This window comes from Oreochromis aureus, linkage group 14, assembly GCF_013358895.1.
Source record: "Oreochromis aureus strain Israel breed Guangdong linkage group 14, ZZ_aureus, whole genome shotgun sequence".
NCBI lineage: Eukaryota > Metazoa > Chordata > Actinopteri > Cichliformes > Cichlidae > Oreochromis > Oreochromis aureus.
This window is the reverse complement of record NC_052955.1, coordinates 6,360,582-6,377,829: the sequence shown is the minus strand read 5'-3', so window position 1 is coordinate 6,377,829 and position 17,248 is coordinate 6,360,582. Positions and strand designations below refer to the sequence as shown.

Here is a 17,248-nt window from a genome sequence, read left to right as displayed (position 1 = left end):
ACTCAGCAGAGGTGACATTCAGCCGGAACCGAGAGGAGCTGAGAACTGTGGCGAGGGGACCATCGTGGTGATTTATGTACCCGCTGTACCACTCATGCATTTTATTCTCCTGCTGCACATGTCGGCCATGTGTCGTGATAAATCTGCTGAAACGCCATAAACGCGTACATTGTTTTCTTATTTAATCAGGCAGCCCAGGAGGACATAACGATGTTCAATAAATGTGTTCCACATCAGCACACTCACTCAATCACAACTTTTATTTTTAAATTTGTTATGGATTGGACCATATGCAAGTCTTTCTTTACTACATGTCATTCATCTTTATCACCGTGTCCCCGACTTTCCATTTTGACCTTGTTTATTAATCACTTTTTTTGCTTGGTTATTTCTTCTTTTATTTTTTTCCCAGGATGATCTAGTGGAATCCAGCAGTGATGAAGATGAGTTCGGTCTGCCAGATGAGAAAAAAACGGTGCTCGACGTGGAGGATCTGGGAAATATTATGAACAGCATTAAGAAAGCAAAGGTCAGGCTTCCTCCGCCAACATGTTAGCACCACTTTTTGCAATACATATGCTCGTGTTATTTCACACATTAGAAACCCTTAGAACTAAGCAGAGATGAGTATTTGTACTTGTAAATATGAGTTGTGTATACAATACTTAGCAATTCCCCTCATAAACCTGCACTTTTGTGATTCTTGAGTCATTTTAAACTGTCACTCCAATGTCATCATCCAGCAGCGCTATTTTCAGCATTTCCGTTTCAAGGTCTGCAAGCAGGCATCACTGTGGCATTAAGCTCCCACCACCTTCATCCAGTGTAAGTGCGTTCAGTAAAGAGATAAGAGTGGTATCATTAAAAGAGAAATGGCAGATGGTTTGATAGACACCAGACCCCGACAGACGAGGAGTGGAGGCTTGCGTAATAGTTAGGACGCCCACTCCACAGACTTGCTAGAAATGAGTGACTCAAGAAAATCAAGAAAAAAATGAAAAAGAAGAGACATTATCACTCTGCTGTTGTAGGCTGTCCTATAAGGGTCTTATGACAGCTTATATAAGGTGGACAAATGAGTACCCTGTAATGTACCTCTTTGAATGTAGCAGATTAGTGTAAGCTGCTCATTAGTTTCATTCAGAAAATGGAATAAACTGGAAATTCAAGAAAAGAGAAATTACTTCATTCAATTGCAGATTTTCATTTTAATTGATTTTAATCATGAACAATGCCAAATTATATAAATCTCTTATTTTTTATGTACATCGTGACATTTTTGTTAGTATGCTTTACCTCAAAACGTCTGTACTCAGTTCAGGAAGCAGTGATGCACTGCGGAAATGAGCCTTTTTGGACTTCAGTCTGCTTGTTGGCAAATAAAGATGAAATTCATAATACTGTACACAACAACAACACAAAATAGATTAGTATCAATACAGGAATTTTCCATAGTGTAGTGGAGGGGTGTCAAACATGAGGCCCAGGGCCCAGAATTGATGTGACAACAACTCCAGTCCGGCCCACTTTAGAAAATGTAAATGAGTGCATAGATTTTGAACTTTTAACTAATTTCATGAGTGTCACAGCTTGTGCCCATTGCCATCCACACTACACCAAAGTACAAGAACATTTTCTGTGAATTAATGAAAACTTTGACTTTAAATTTATAATTACAGGAGCAATGATCTACCAGAATTGCCTTGTCTGTAATGTTACAGGTCTATCATGTTTCACTGTCTCACTTCACATCAAAGTGTGCTGTACAGTGGTTTACATATTCACCTAACACACAAAACATCCTTAGTTTGATTCCAGGAGAGAACACAATCCCTTTGGGGTTACATCAGGAAGGGCTTCCAGTGTAAAAACTCCAAATCAGAAACTGCCAAATCAAATCAAACATGTGCAGCTACTTGATGAGGCAGCTCTTTGTCAATAAGGGAGCAAAAGAAAGTAATTTTTATTTTTTTTTTAAAATTGATAATGGTAGTTGTTGTGGCAGAACCAAAAGCTCCACCTAACCGACCTTATCATTTCTATAGATTCATTTTATTAATAGAACTTAGGGGGTCACAGAGGGACTGGGACAGAATTGAGGTAAACGATTGACAAATCAGCAATCCGTCACAGGCTAACACAGAAACGCAGACAGCCATAGACTGTCATTTGCAGACAATTTACATTCATGGCTTTAACAGCAGAGCTGTGTGTTTAAGGTGTCGTGAAGATCTGATGTGCAAATCGGTCCTCCATCCTGGGTATAGTGGCAGACGACTAATTGGTAACTTGAACATTCTTGCTCTAATACCACAGTGCTAACCGCGGCACCACTGTGCCTTGCATATACTGTTACTTTATAGTATTTGACATTTTGAAGTTATCACACTCTACTTTAAGCTTCTTTCCCCAGAAATGTTACATCATAAAAAGACATTCACAGAATTATTTACTAATATGGTCACAGTCAAAACACAAACTTCTGTCTCGGTCAACTTTATATCCAGAAAACCTTTAGTGTGGAGGCAGCTCCTGTCCTAAAGACGCACACAAGTATTTTATTCTGTTGTGTTTTGATAGATGTGAAATTATTAATTTCGCTGTACGTGCTCCTTTAGGTTACTGAATATTATGCTTCTTTCGACTGCGGTTCATAGGAGACTTAATGCAATACAAATATGTTTATACATCACAGCTGGGAAGTTAAAGAGACATCAGTTTATGTCTTGAGGAGCCTGGGTTGATCAATACTCTTCAGTTATGCCTTCCACAGTAAGAAGAGTCAGACTTCTTTTTTTTTTTTACTTTTTTAATTCATGAGGTATTTTCATGTAGTTTTTATGATCAAGCCTTATGTTCCTGCTGTTGTTCTTTCCCCCAAAGATATACCCATAGACTTTATGTTTATGATACCCCAGGCAGTCATCTTTATTCCTAACCTGTCATGTAAGATTTAATTGTAACTGCTCTGGGATGACTTGTGCCATCACACGTGGATGCCAGAGATGACTTGGATTCCTGTAGTAACAAATTTATGTTGCTTTTGCATAATTTGTTCACACAGAGTGAGCAGTGTAAGATGTAATTAGTTTGAGCATTAATATTGTCAAGAGACAGCAGGTATTTAGCCAAGCTGAATATTGTGTGAGTAATCAAACTGTGACTAGAAAATGCTGGATCTGTGGGGCTTGTTACACTTTCAGGCTTAATTCTGGCTGTTTATGGTGATTTTTAGTAAAACGTTTCATTTTCTTTAAATTTGACATCTGTAATACTGTAAGAGAGGACCAAATTTACAAATACCATTACAATGATGAAAGGGAGGATTTTTTTAAATGACTTTTTTTTTTTACAGGTTTTATATCCCACGCTGATTTCACAAGTTTCCTTGTGGCATTTAATGCTCTCTACCCCATTACACTGAAATAAACATCAGTCTCTTGTTCGTTTTTAGTTTACAATTATGGTGTAGTGTCAGTAGCTGAATAATTTACTCACACCTCGTGCTTGGATAAGTAGGTTACCTCGCCCAACCTGTCTTTCTCTTTTTTTGCCATTAGTCAGATAAGTTGATGTAGGTGCCCCTGTGCAAGATACTGAACCACTCATTACCCCTTAGATGCATCAACTGACCTTTGAATGTGTTCATGGCAGGTAAAAGGTGTTTAAAGACATCAAATAGTTCTTGAAACTAATAAAGCACTGTGTGAATTGGTACATTTGGCTTGTAGTGTGAAATGAGCTTTGAGTGCTCAGTAAGAGTAAATATTATAAGTTTGCATTTACTGACTGATAAAAACTGGAAGGATTTTTCTGTACTGGTGTCCATGTGGCTTGTATCCCAGATGGAATCAGGATGACTTGATCACTGTTTTTTTTCTTTCAGTGATGGACAGGCTGTGATTGGCTGTGGCCTTAATCTATATCAGTCTTTGGCTGTAGTTCCATTTTTATTCTAGCGAGTGCCTGCAAAATTCATTTTGCATTGTTTTTCTAAATTGATTTTGTACAATTGTTTATAGTATTGGCATCTAAACTTTGGCAGAAATGGAAGCCTCTTATGACAGAGTGGTCGATTTCACGTTGTGGGACTGTTGCCAGTTAGGAGTTAGTGTAAAACGCATCATTAACCTGAGCTGGCATGCAGCATTTTTGGCTCAGTTTTTATGTTTTCAGCTCACTATCCAAAGGGAAAAAGCACACATAAGATGCCAGTATAACTACTACTAAGGTCTATTCTATATTTTCAGAAACATTGATTGGCATAGATTAACATGTTCAGATTCTGGACTGGACCAGCTTTATTAAACCTCCTGTGTGCTAAATGCCCCTTAGTTAAACGTCATCAGGCAGATCACATGCTGAAAACATCAGTTTTGAGCTCTTAGGGGTTCAGGGGAGTTTTGATACATTGACAGGCCTTTAAAACTGAGATTTTTATTTTTTATTTTTTGCAAATCATCATATTTTCTTGTTAAGTTTTAACGTCTCCTAACTTTTTTAGAAACAGAAATGTAAAAAAAAAAAGAAATATTAGAAATTTTGAATTTATGCTGTTCTATCAACATATCTGTTACAATACGTCTGCACTTGTAATAAGCACAGAATAATGGAGAATACTGTTATTTTATTGTTTTACAGTATAGAGAGTAGTGCACTTATAGACTAATTTTCTTGGTGTGCAATCCTCTTTTGGAGCCGGAGCAAACACTGGTAACAAATAGCTTTTCTTGTTCACATATATTAAAATATTTGGATTATAAGGTCAAGCTTTAAAATATCGAATTTGTTTTGCCAGCTTGGAGTTTTTGTCTTTCTTATTTTCTACTTGTTCATGGTTTTGGGTTTTGTTTTTTTTTTTTGCCTCCTGTACTTTTATGTTTTTCCCTTATTCACATGTGCTACTCAATCAGTGTATTATTATTGCATCATTCATCTGCAGCAGCACCATGTTGTGTCATCGTTCCCGTGCACAACACGATGCTGTGAGATGTCCCATTTCTGTTAGCCCAGATTGGCCCAAGCATGACTGTGTGTCAAGGCTGAAAGCCAATCAGTGGGATCCAGAGACTAGGGCCAGATAAATTTTCAAGGCTGCATGAAAACACCGTAGGGACAGATTGTTTCACCGTTGGCTACGTGTTGTGTATGCTGTCAGAACTGTACGTGTCACAGATGCATTAAGTGAAGGTGGACATTTGGGCCGACTGAGTGGCAAACTAGTCTTATCCAATCTTGAGCGTTAAATTGTAGGCTGTACGTTTTTTCACTCCCAGTTTAGATTTTTGTTGAACTTTAAGAACGACTTGAGGCCCATTCACACGATGATTGAACCACTGGATGCCTGTTGCTCGCCCTGATTTACAGTGTATGGTGGTTTTTGTACTCCTGTCTTTATCACTGGAACTGATCATAGCTTAAAGTCACTCAAAATAGAATAGACCATTGCTTTAAGTCACTCAGAGTAAAACATGCAAGCCACACATTTTGCAGTGATATAAATGACGTGTAAAAATATCATCAAGCACCATCTTTTTTCCATCTAAGAAAGAAATGTGACAGTATTCTGACAAAGCAGCGTGGCTTCCTTGTTCACAGCATCTACTGTCAAAACCGAGCTCTAGGGGACCACTGCTGCTGTCAGGTGTGAGAAACCTCCTCTGTATTTGGGGCTATGATTGTTGAGGCAATGCACAGAGCAAACAGTGCTACTAGATAGCTACAAGGGCTTGCGTTCTTCCAGTTTTAAGGTGAAAGAGTGCCATTTTATACAGATGACTGTGAACACCTGAAGCGTAGGTTCACATATAAACATTGGCAGTATATTTAGAGAGAAGCTTGCTCTCTGTTTTTTAACAAAGGTTTTAGGAGACTAAAACAGATTAGCAGCTGCTCAATTCTGGCAAAAATTATATTCAGAATTAATATTGAGGCAATTATCATTTAACCAGTTGCTCACAGACTGTGGAAAAGTTGACTTTGTCTTGTTTGTTTTTAAGTTGATCATGTCAGATAGTTATGAAAATATTTTCTAGGCTTGCAACAAGAAACTTAGTGAAGAGTTTCACAAAGAACAGACCTCATAATTTCTTATCCACACCCATTAATTGCAACTACATTAAAACAAAGAACAGCAGCAAAATTCTCACAGACTCTAAGTTTAACAGTTAATCTGTGTTACTGTAACATACTGGAGTAGCTACTTGGCTGGGAAGCACCAAGGCATGGACGTGCATGCTGGGAGCTACCGAGCCCTTGAAGAGGGTTGGACGGTAATATGTTACAATCTCTAAATCTGTTGCTCAAAGATGCTCAAAACATATAGGATTCCACATATAGGATTCAGCTGCAGTTTCACAAGCTTTTAATACTAGAATATGATTACTCCAACGAACAGACAAGAATAAGGGAAATGGGAGCACCAACAACACCAAACAAAAGAGAAAGAAGATCATGAATCAGACACACAGTGGACTGTCGGATTCAGGCTTCTCCCCAATCTAGACTGTTAGTAAACTAGACTACAAAAAACAAACCTGAAATCTGGAATGCCGGTATTCCCAACTCAACCTATAATAAATGTGAGGAATAATACAAGTGCTGATGGAGGTGAGGGAGAGTGAGAAAGAATCAGCCTGCCAACCACTCTCAGGCCTCATGAGTGCAGGTGAGCCTTCTGCTGCCAGTCAACACTAGAGATAAATTGGATAGCAGGTTACTCAGGATGACTGAGAAACCAAAGCTGGTGCACTGAAGCACACATAACAATCCACATTGGAAATAGCAGTTGACCAATATTTTCTAGCCCTGATGCAAATGATGTTTTACTATGAGTTCATGAGGTGAAAACGTGTTTGCAGTAATTAGCTATATCCACTGTATTCTGTCTTCTCAGCACCAAGCAGCAGACAGACATATTTAGAGACAAGCTGGTGTAAATGAGTAAAACATAAGCATTTAAAGAGCATAATCTTTCCTTTTACACTTGCAAGAAGCAAATATATGGGTTAAAAGGGGAGTGAGTACTGGACTTAATTAAATTTCCACTGGGTATAGCACAATATTTTCATTTATTTGGAGCCATTTAACCAAGAAATCTGCAACTGCAAGATCAAAGTTTTTGCAAATTTGCAAGTAAGAGAGGGTACAAATGTTCTCAAGACTACTGACTCCAGAGATAAGAGAGGAAAAATTAAAATAGACTCTATAAGAATCTCATTGATTTGCAGTAATGGTTTGTACAATGTATTTTTCACCCAGTTCAACGGGGGTGAGCTACACGGGAATCTGTGAACTATCTACGTGCTTGAAGAATACAAGTGTGTTGAACATTTATCAGCATTTGCTGACACTGTATTAGCACCTAAAGGGCCCTGGTGTGCTGACAAGGTGACATATAGATCCCTATAGACAAACTGAAGAAGTGGCAAAGGTGCAGTAATTGGGTGAAGCTGTCATTTACCATGGTTAATGTTAAAGGCTGGTCATCCATCACATCTTTCTGAAAAGTAATACCTGTTTCTCTGCCCCAGGCAAAGTTTTCTAGCAGGATTTAATCAATCTTCTGTTGTATTTGTGCACAGAATATATCTAAGATATTTAGCATTATACACAAAATCTCTGCACTGCAGTAATCCTGGCATGAAATAAGATGTTGGTCTTTAAAACAAATGTGATGCAGCAAAAAGAAAAAAAAAAACAGCAGTTGTTATATAGAGAGCTGTATAAAAGTTGGTGATCACTTTTGATCTCAGAAAATACTTTCCAGATGGGTTAGGATCCTGGACATGTTTTCAAAACTCAACTTTCTTAGACAACAGTTGATGTCTGCAGCAGTGTCCATCTTTTTATGCAGCCTGTGGTAATTGCATGTACACCAAAATTACATTTGGTGTCCTATTTACTGGTAAAGTCTCAAAACTCTCTTAACTCTTTAGGCTTTAACTGATTCAGTCAGCTGCTGGTCATTTGAAAGCTTATAAATTCTCTCGAAATCCCCCAAAAAAAAAAAAAAAACACACTTATTAATTCCATAAAGCAGCAGGAAAATGAAATGTGATCATTTTCTTTACAAATATGGACCAAACATATGTATTGTAATGATAGATGCAATTAATAAGCAGGTTGAAGAGGAGATGTTGAATTTGTAATGTCTTTATGGTTTTTTGCAAGTGTGTAAATGATTCCTTAATGTATTTATTCTGCCTGTCAAAACCAAAACAAATATATATACATATATACATAGCTGGATTGAGATGATCATCTTTACAACAAAATGCTCAATTTATACTATAACATAAAACAGAACATAACAGAAAAACTTTTTCAAATACTATAAATAAGACATCATTTAATTATGTCTTTTTCTCTGAATCTTTTGATGATGGCTCATCTACAGCATTGCATTCAGTCTTTACAATTTTATATAGATAAACATTATCATCCATAATCTCTAGATCCCCTTTTTTGCAGATTGGGGAACCTGTGCCCATCTTTACTTCTGAGAAACCCCGTCTCGCTAAGATGCTCTTTTTGTACTCGGTGATGTTATGGACTTGTTGCCGGTTGACCTGATTAGTTGCAAAATGTCCCTCCAGCTGTTTTCTTTTGTTACCTAGTAAAGATATAAATGTTTATATGGCTGTAGACCATAATAGACTGAAAGTTTTGTTTCTGCCTCAGAGCAAAGAGGAGAGTCAAAGAGACGGCCAGATGGTAAAGCTATCCAAATTAAACGGAGTGCAGAAGATTGAAGACGAAGGGGAAAGAAGGGAGATGATCACCCCTGCCCTCAGAGAAGCACTGACAAAGCAAGGTGAGGAAAGAGGATTCAGAAAAAAATTTGAGGATTAGCAAAAAAGAACTCACAAAAGCAAATTAGAAACCAAAAATGCCAAGTTACCAGTACTGATAGCTTACTGACTCAGTCAGTGGTAGAGTTTTATGGTTCTTCAAGGTGTATTTGTAAAATTATATATCGCTTTCTAAAGGAACATCTGGTGGGTGTCACTTGTGACTGCGAATAATATATGCATGTTATCTAGCTGCATTGCTTTGCATTGTAAACCAAAGAAATCTCATTACAGACAGAGTGCACCAGCTGCTCTCAGCATATGTTTAACCTTCATCTTTCCACAGAGGGCAGCAAAGTTTTTTTCACTTTAAACATGAATTGTTAGTTATGCCATTTTTTTAATTTATGTGGTACTAAAAGGTATTTGCATAACAATTTAATGTAGCTCATATTCCTAAAGATGTATTTTTCCAATTCATTAAGTATTTAATGGCTTTCAATGCTTATTACTCTGGCGTACTATGCAGAAAGAAGAAATTAGTTGAAACCATTGGAGTATATTTCAGTTAATCAGTTGCCGAAATTGCATTACGCTTAACCTTGCTGATGAGCTGCTACTTAAAGGTTCAACATGGAAACTGTAAAGCTGGAAAAATGGAACTTAATGGAGGGTGCAGTGAATTTCAGTTCTTGCTTGTTTAAGACAGTAATTTCAGGACTAAAGATTAACTTGTTAAAATGTCTAAATGATAATCTGAATGTATAACTAGTGTCCTTTTTAACCGAGGGTATTTGAAAATTGGACTGTTGTATTAAGGTTTAACATTATCTAGTAGAAATAACATCAAAATATTCAGTTTGAAAGGTCTGTGAATGCATCACTATTTATATTGTTGCCACAGTGCACCATGTGCTGATTTTTTTTTTACTCATTAAGTCTGGATTTTACTATTCTACTCTTCTACTATCCCACTATTAAAACACAGGCCAGCAGTCATTTTCAGCCAATACCCCCCCACAGTTAGCTTACACAACACTCTATAAATAGGACACTGTACGCAGGACTTCAGTTCATTTGACCAAATGTTGACCTATTTCATGGTGTTTATGTTGGCAACAGTTAGTCCTGGAGGGCAGTTTGTTTTATTTAGAAGGAAGGATGAAAGTTTTGGCATTGTCTTCATGGTTTTCAGCCTTGGAAGGGTGTGTTTCCTGTATAGTCTTTTCCTGGCATGGATTGGATGCCAGTGTCACATACTGCTCTTGTGCATTGTCCAAAAAAGTTTTAACACAGTGCTGCACAGTGTGCAAAATAGTTTTCCATCAGCGAGGTTCAGGAGAAACCTATTTCATGAAAATAGTGGCAGGGAAAGTCATAACTCAAAGGTACAGGTTAATTAGTAAATTATTTAAAAGTGGCTTACCAATGTCACTTTCAGTCAGTTTTGGTAGTGTGCAACACACAGAGTTTGGCTTCTTCTGTGTGCCACACACCAGGTAAAGCTTGTCTGTTTGGTTCAGACAAGAAAAGCACAAAGTCAAGAGTGTGAAACTTGTTGCGGGGGGTGATATCGGTGGTATCTTTGTGCTTAAATTGTCACTCTAATATGTAAATTGGCAGTCGTCTTTTTCATTACTTGGTGGAAGACGAGTTAGGCCATCGTCTCCCTGCTCCTTTCATTTCCCTCAGCTCTCAAGCAGCTCAAGAGTGAAAGATAGAGTATCACATGAGCGTAAACTGTTTTTATAATTTTCATATTCTCCGATGCTGTTTCTCCGAAATGGTGCAGTTATCATAGACTGTATTAAAAAGATGGACACATTCTCTGTGACACCAACTGTTGGTTTGTGAAGTCTAATGTGAGCTGAGCATATTCATCGTCGTCATCTTGTGTTTTAAACCTGACATGATGGCGAGGGGAGGCTCTCACTGGAAGAACTGAGAGACACTGCGCTCATCATTATACATCACTTCATTTTTCATATTCAGAAGACATGTCCATCTTTTATATACAGTGCATGGAGATAACATAAACACAAAGCTAATCATTGTTCTTGTTAAAGTCACTAATAGCAGGTCCAATTCACTACTGTGTTGTCCAGAGTCTTGTAGACCTGCACTCAGTTTTTTTTCTGTTACTTGTGAAAAGATGATTCTTGTTCAGTGGTAAGCTGTTACATTGAAGTGTAAAAATCAAAAAAGTGTATTTTATTCATTCAGCCTTTCCTGCAAATATACCCACAAACAGCCTCGATGAAGAACATTTTGTATTTGACTAATCTAGCATCAAACCTGAGATCTGTGGGAGCAGTTCGAGCACAAACACACCCCGGTGCAAATGTCCTGCTGTGTTTTTGTGTTTTAGATATTTCATGAAGGTTTTAATAGCAGCGACAACACACATAAGCTTCCAAAATAGGAGTTTGGTTTTTTTTAAACTTGCCGCCTACATACTTTGTGTGGCTTTGTACTGCTGCACTTACTAGAAAGCTATTTTAAATGATTTTGAAAAGGAAAGGCAGCCCTTCTTCTTTCTTGGTTAATCTATCATGTTATGTTTTTTTGTTGTTGTTGTTGTTTTTGTGTTTTTTCCTGGGATTTCATGAACTCATCAAGTCATGAGGATAAAAGTATTCCATCTGACAGATATTATAGAACAGGATGGGTTTTTTTTCTTTTCTGTTTTTTTTAATGAGGGAGAATGAGGAGAAATCCACATCCAGCTGTTCATAGTGGTTTGAGGCCATGGTGTTAAAAGAGATAGAGAGGCTCACCTCAAGGGCATTTGAAACACTTTCCTCACAGACCTTTTTGTGCAAAAGGGAATTTGAAACGTTCTCTCCTTTCTCCCAATGACATGGCCTCGAGCAGCCAGTAGACACTTTGCTGGAGATGTTCAGTGGCTGTTGGCATGGGGCCATTAAAAAATCAGACTTTGTGAATGTTGAAAGGCTTTATTGAAGTAAAGCTATTAGAAAGTATATTGTCCATCTTTCTGTCAGCTTAATTTGACTTGTGCGGTTCTGCATTGTGAAGTGTTTCACTGATTTGATGCCCTATTTATAACACGTTGTGTTTTTTACCTTTTTGTGAAGGATATAAACTGATTGGGAGTCACTCAGGAGTGAAGCTTTGTCGATGGACTAAGGTAATGAAATCAACCCTTTTAAATAAACCGTTAAACCACTTCATTTAAATTGTCTCAAATTTCTATTACAGCTTTGACAAACTGAATGCATAAATTTTAATTCATTTATTTATTTTAGTCTATGTTGAGAGGAAGAGGAGGTTGTTACAAGCACACTTTCTACGGTATCGAGTCCCACCGGTGCATGGAGACTACCCCCAGCCTCGCATGTGCTAACAAGTGTGTCTTCTGCTGGAGGTATGTGCTTCTCAACTTCTTCTCTTTTAGTTTGCCATCATTAAGGAGAATCTTAAGCGATCCAAATAAAAGTTAATTAATCTTTCAGCATATCAATATTAATATCCTACCAGAGTACATGTCTTATTTATACTGTAATTTAATTAAGATGCTAGTCCTTCTGGGTACAGGCTTTATGCTTCCCATCACTTTAACTGTCCATTGCTACACAACTGTATATAAGGTATAACTCCAACATGTGTTTTCCTGTTTTTAGGGTTGTTTTTATTTTGCTATGTATTAGCTAGTTTTAGCCTGTTTGATTACTAACTTAGGGTTTAGAGCAGTCACTGTTGATGATCTCGCTGTTCCATAGAAGTTCATGTTTTATGTGCAGATGGATAATGGTCTGCATAACTGCAAGGCCTAAATGTGGACACTGATTCATCATGACATTAGTGAGAGATTGGGCCTTTTACTAACCTCAAGTTCCATTTGAAAAGGCGACTGTGTTGAGCACTGAAAGGTCGCTGTCAGAATGTGCTGTGGTGAACTGCTGCCCTGTCAACACAGATATGCCCGTCTCCCTTACTACAGCTATGTGGGATGACAGGAAATAAGCAGTTTCGGGGCACAGCTGTTTTGTTCCTGCTGCCCCCACCATCCGCCTCTTTGTGGCAACAGGTGCAGCAAGATTTTCATGGATGCCGTCAGTATACGTCGCGTTAGAGTGTGCATACTTATCTGACAGAAATTTGTGATGCCCCAGGATTTGGTGTTGCACATTGACATCACACTTGGATAGTTGGAAGGTGTTATTAACACCCAAAGGAAGAGCACTTTTTTTACAGTAGCATGCATTCTTACACTTAATATGTTTTTATAGGGTGATAATACACACGCCCACATAATTCACTTTCAATCTGTGAGTAAATAACTTGAGTCTTAGTATTTGGCACCTCGTTAAATGCTCCTTTTATTCTAGTGAAATATGTATTTAACTCTTTAAGTGATGTTTGTGTTGAACAAACAGTCTAATAGTCTTGGACTTTCTAAATCAGAATTACCGTGAAGTAATGCCACCAATGAGGTGTATTGTCCTTTGTTTGTACCTAAGCTGGTTTGGAGCCCATATTTACAGTGTATTGTTTAGGCCATTTATTCCATTTGTAGCTACAAGCAGTGTTCGTTTTCCCTTTCATGCTCCAGAAACATGTCTCGAAAGAAGGTAATACCATCTCTAAGGCTACAGTGGTTGCTCCTTGATTAATGCTTAGTTTGCTGTATTGCTACATTTGGTTGGTGCTTGCTGAAGCAGTTACATCTTGACTGCTGTTAGTTCCTATTTATTCATGTTTGTGCTCCACTAACAGACATCATACCAACCCTGTCGGCACTGAATGGCGCTGGAAAATGGATCCTGCAGAGAAAATCCTGGAGGATGCCCTGGAAAAGCACCAGAACATGATTCGACAATTCAGAGGTTAGGCTTTGAGCAGGTGACACATGCAAACATGAACAACAACATGCATGTTTTTTCTAAATGTCCGTCTGCCTATTTGTCTGTTTACTTATGCTTATGCTTGAAAGTGTTCATCATAGGTTGACTTTCTGTTTGTTAAAATGAACATAGTCACATAAAAAGTGTGCAAGAATAAGCCCTGTTTTGCACACTTTTTCTCCTTAATGTCTTCAGCTTGGAACTTATGAATTCTTTTAAACTTAATGAAGTAAAGCTCACATGCAAATGCTGATGATCTGTGTGGCTGATGAGCTGTTTCATCACATTGTTGCTTTCCTCACTCATAAATCACTTTTCATCCGCAGATCCACAGACACACAGTGCATGCAATCTTTGATTTCCACCTCCTCAAAGTCCTGTTTGTAACAACTCCACTCTGTATTTTTTTTAAACCCATCGACATTTGAGATATCTAAGTTAGTAATTGGAAATCAAAGATTTAAACCTATTTGTACTCCCATCTTCTGGACTATGCTTCTACTGCTTGTACTAATATTGCTGGCATTTGGGACTTTTTCTCTGGCAGCTTTGGCTGAGAACGGCTGGCTGGCCACTCAAAGCTCAGTCCAAACAGAATTTACTGATCCTGTGTGTATGCCCCAAGCAGATTTTCTTTGAGGTTTTCAGAAATGTTGTCAAAACATAGTGGTGACAAATTTATCAGACGTTAAGTAAAGCAAACTAATTCTAATTAGAAATATTTTGTTCCTCATGTGGATTTAAAGGTAATCAGCAAAATTAGGTTAGAGTTCAGACTAAGTTACTTAATTAGTTGTAGGAATAAAACAGTGCTTACACTGCAATGTTCTTACACATAAATGTAAGAATATTTTATCTTGTCTGTGTTAAACAGTTATTCATTATTCAAAATATAGTGGAAGGACCTAGCAAATAGATGATGTCTTAAGTTTTTCATCTATTTACAGTGATATAAAATAACAATTGAGAAGCTAAATGTATGAATGTTTTTTTATATTTTTCCGGATAAAAGACTTGTGAATAATTAATAGTCAAGAATACGTTTGCATCTGTTTTGTTGTTCTGTGACAAGCTCAAAGAAATGCGGATGAATTCATTAACATCTTGTCAAAGACAAAAGTGTTTTCAAATATTTTTCAGACTCTTGCTCTCGAGTGTCAGCTGTGGTACAGAAATACAATCTTACATTATTCCATTCCAAACTGCATTCTGCTCAACACTGGATGTCACTCTGTCCGTACAGCCTGTTGAGTCTTGTTAGCATAAACACACTTGCAGAGACCATTCCCATCAAGCCCAAACCAGCTTCCAGTTAAACTCTTCATCTTATTTTCTATTATTCTCATGTACAAGTCAGTACTGACACCATACACTTACCTGTATTATCTAATATGATATTATACAACTAATAAATAAAATATTCACATGAAAATTGCTAGGCCAGCCCTCGGTCCAGCCAACTATTCTTGAGGCCTGGCCTGATCCTGCAACTTTACGGTCAGAGAGCTGCCTCTCTAACCTCAAAGCTGCTGCTGATCCCATTATAAAACACTGCAGACATTGTGCTCATGAAATGATATAAATACCAAATGCAAAAAACTCCTGAGACGTATCTTCTTCAAAGGGCTATTTTATAGTTAATATGATTCTCAGAGCCGAGTTTTAGGTATATATAACGCACATCATCATAGAAAATCTAATAATTTTTTCTTGATGTGGTTGCAAAAGAACAATAGCACACAAATGGTTGTCCTGACTGCCGCCTTCATATTTTTCTTAGAGCTAAAAAAAACCCAAAAAAACACATATCTCACAAAAGACATTACAGTAAAATGATAGAAAACGTACATTTTCAACTTTGCAATTCTAATTAGAGACATACTAAAGCAAGGCACAAGCTTATATTGTCATCATCATCCATAATCTTCTTTCCAGTTGCACTGCAAAACCACATTATGCAGCCTTCAACTTCTTTTACAATTGACAGTGATACATTTTACTCTCTCTAGCACAATGAAGTCCCCAGACAGTGGCTCACAAAACCTTCAGTGTGATTAAGCAGCTTGGTGTCTGCTCTGACTCCATGATGGGCTACTGAATAAAAGGTCTCATCAAGTAGCAGTTTAATGTCAGGCACAATTTATAATGAAAGCTATTACTCGTAGTTTAAAAGCGTAAACGTTAGCTTATTACCCTGCGAGCTGCTTGTTAAGCTTGTTTGTATTCTTTGTAATGTTGTCTTGATGACTGCATCTAGGAATAAATCTGTGTTCTTCACGCATTAGGATTGCCACGATACTAGAATCTCAAGCTTGATATCAGTACCTAGGAAAATACTCAATACCATATGAAAAAAACAAAACAAAAAAAACTATAAGGTGTGTAAATGGGATATTTTAAGATTACCTTGCATAGTGCTAAAAAGTTCACCAAAATTTTAGCTTGTCTGAGGTAGTGCTGTGCTATGCTTCTGGTTCCATTGCACCAAACTTTTGTTGCTGATCAAATAGAAAGGTAGGCAGCAACAATTTCTGTCTAGTTCCTGGTAGGCTTCTTAGCTTCAACCTCTACATGACACGAATATTTGTTATATGCTGTTAAATTAACACTGTTAATTATAACGTTACGGATGAGCATAGCTGCTAGCTGATACCTTAATGATGACTTAACAGGAAGCTTATGTGGCTGTTTGACAAAGGCTGTTCCGAAAGTACCTTTGATTTGTCAAAGGTTTTATACCAGATGCACTTCCTGATGCAACCGTCCCAGTTATGGGATGCATAGTTGCATAGTTATCCCAGAGTGTACTAGCTAATGACCCCCCCTGAGGCTAGGTTAGTGGCTATTGGGTAATTGCTGATAATTAAGCGTCTAACATTTACGTATGCCCCGGGCAAGTTAACATTTGTGACAACCATTTAATTCTTCAGTGTTTCTAAAATAGGAGCTTTGATGACCTCTCAAAATTCCTCTCAACTGCTTCAACCAGTAGTGAGGGGAGTGGTTATGTGACTGTCTGTCTGCAAGTGCTGTGTGAAGCTGTGTGTCAACTGCAGGAGTCAAAGAGGGCACTGTCCGCGTTGATACTGTTGCAAACGAGTATCTAATCTCAATCATTTTTTTACCATGCATTATGAACCCCAAACTATTAGTGATACCTGTCCTGTATTCAGTATTTATCTAACTGTCCCACTTAATTCTGCACTCTAGGCAGTTTGTTACAATTCACACAATTATTTATGTCACTGCGCAACAGAAGCTTGGTGAAGTTTACTTTGGCAGACAAGCCAGCACATTAATTAAATATCTTGTAATGTCATTCCCTGCTACAACAGCATGGCACTTTCAGTACATGAAATGTCTTTCTCCAGTCATGCATACTGAACTAATAACCTGTACCCTTTTCATAATTTAAAGTTGCAGATGGACTGATTTGAGTGGACAGTATCATGACAAAGTCTTCAGTATACTCAACTCTTATGCAAATTGAACTCAGAAAATAAGACCGCAAAGATAACCAAATTAAATTGTAATGCTAATGTCACCTAAACCATCTTATGAGTGTTGAGTCCAGAAGCCTGCGGCTAC

At 37.7% G+C, this 17,248-nt stretch overlaps 1 protein-coding gene across 1 annotated transcript in view; it reads left to right on the top strand.

Annotated features, from left to right (window-relative positions):
- Window positions 1-17,248, top strand: part of tyw1 (tRNA-yW synthesizing protein 1 homolog (S. cerevisiae)) — a 57,536-nt gene that overhangs the window by 6,416 nt on the left and 33,872 nt on the right. The window contains exons 7-11 of the mRNA XM_031739956.2: window positions 413-529; window positions 8,683-8,815; window positions 11,891-11,943; window positions 12,062-12,180; window positions 13,533-13,642. Of these exons, the coding sequence (XP_031595816.2) occupies window positions 413-529; window positions 8,683-8,815; window positions 11,891-11,943; window positions 12,062-12,180; window positions 13,533-13,642 (532 nt within the window). The remainder of the gene's footprint in view (window positions 1-412; window positions 530-8,682; window positions 8,816-11,890; window positions 11,944-12,061; window positions 12,181-13,532; window positions 13,643-17,248) is intronic.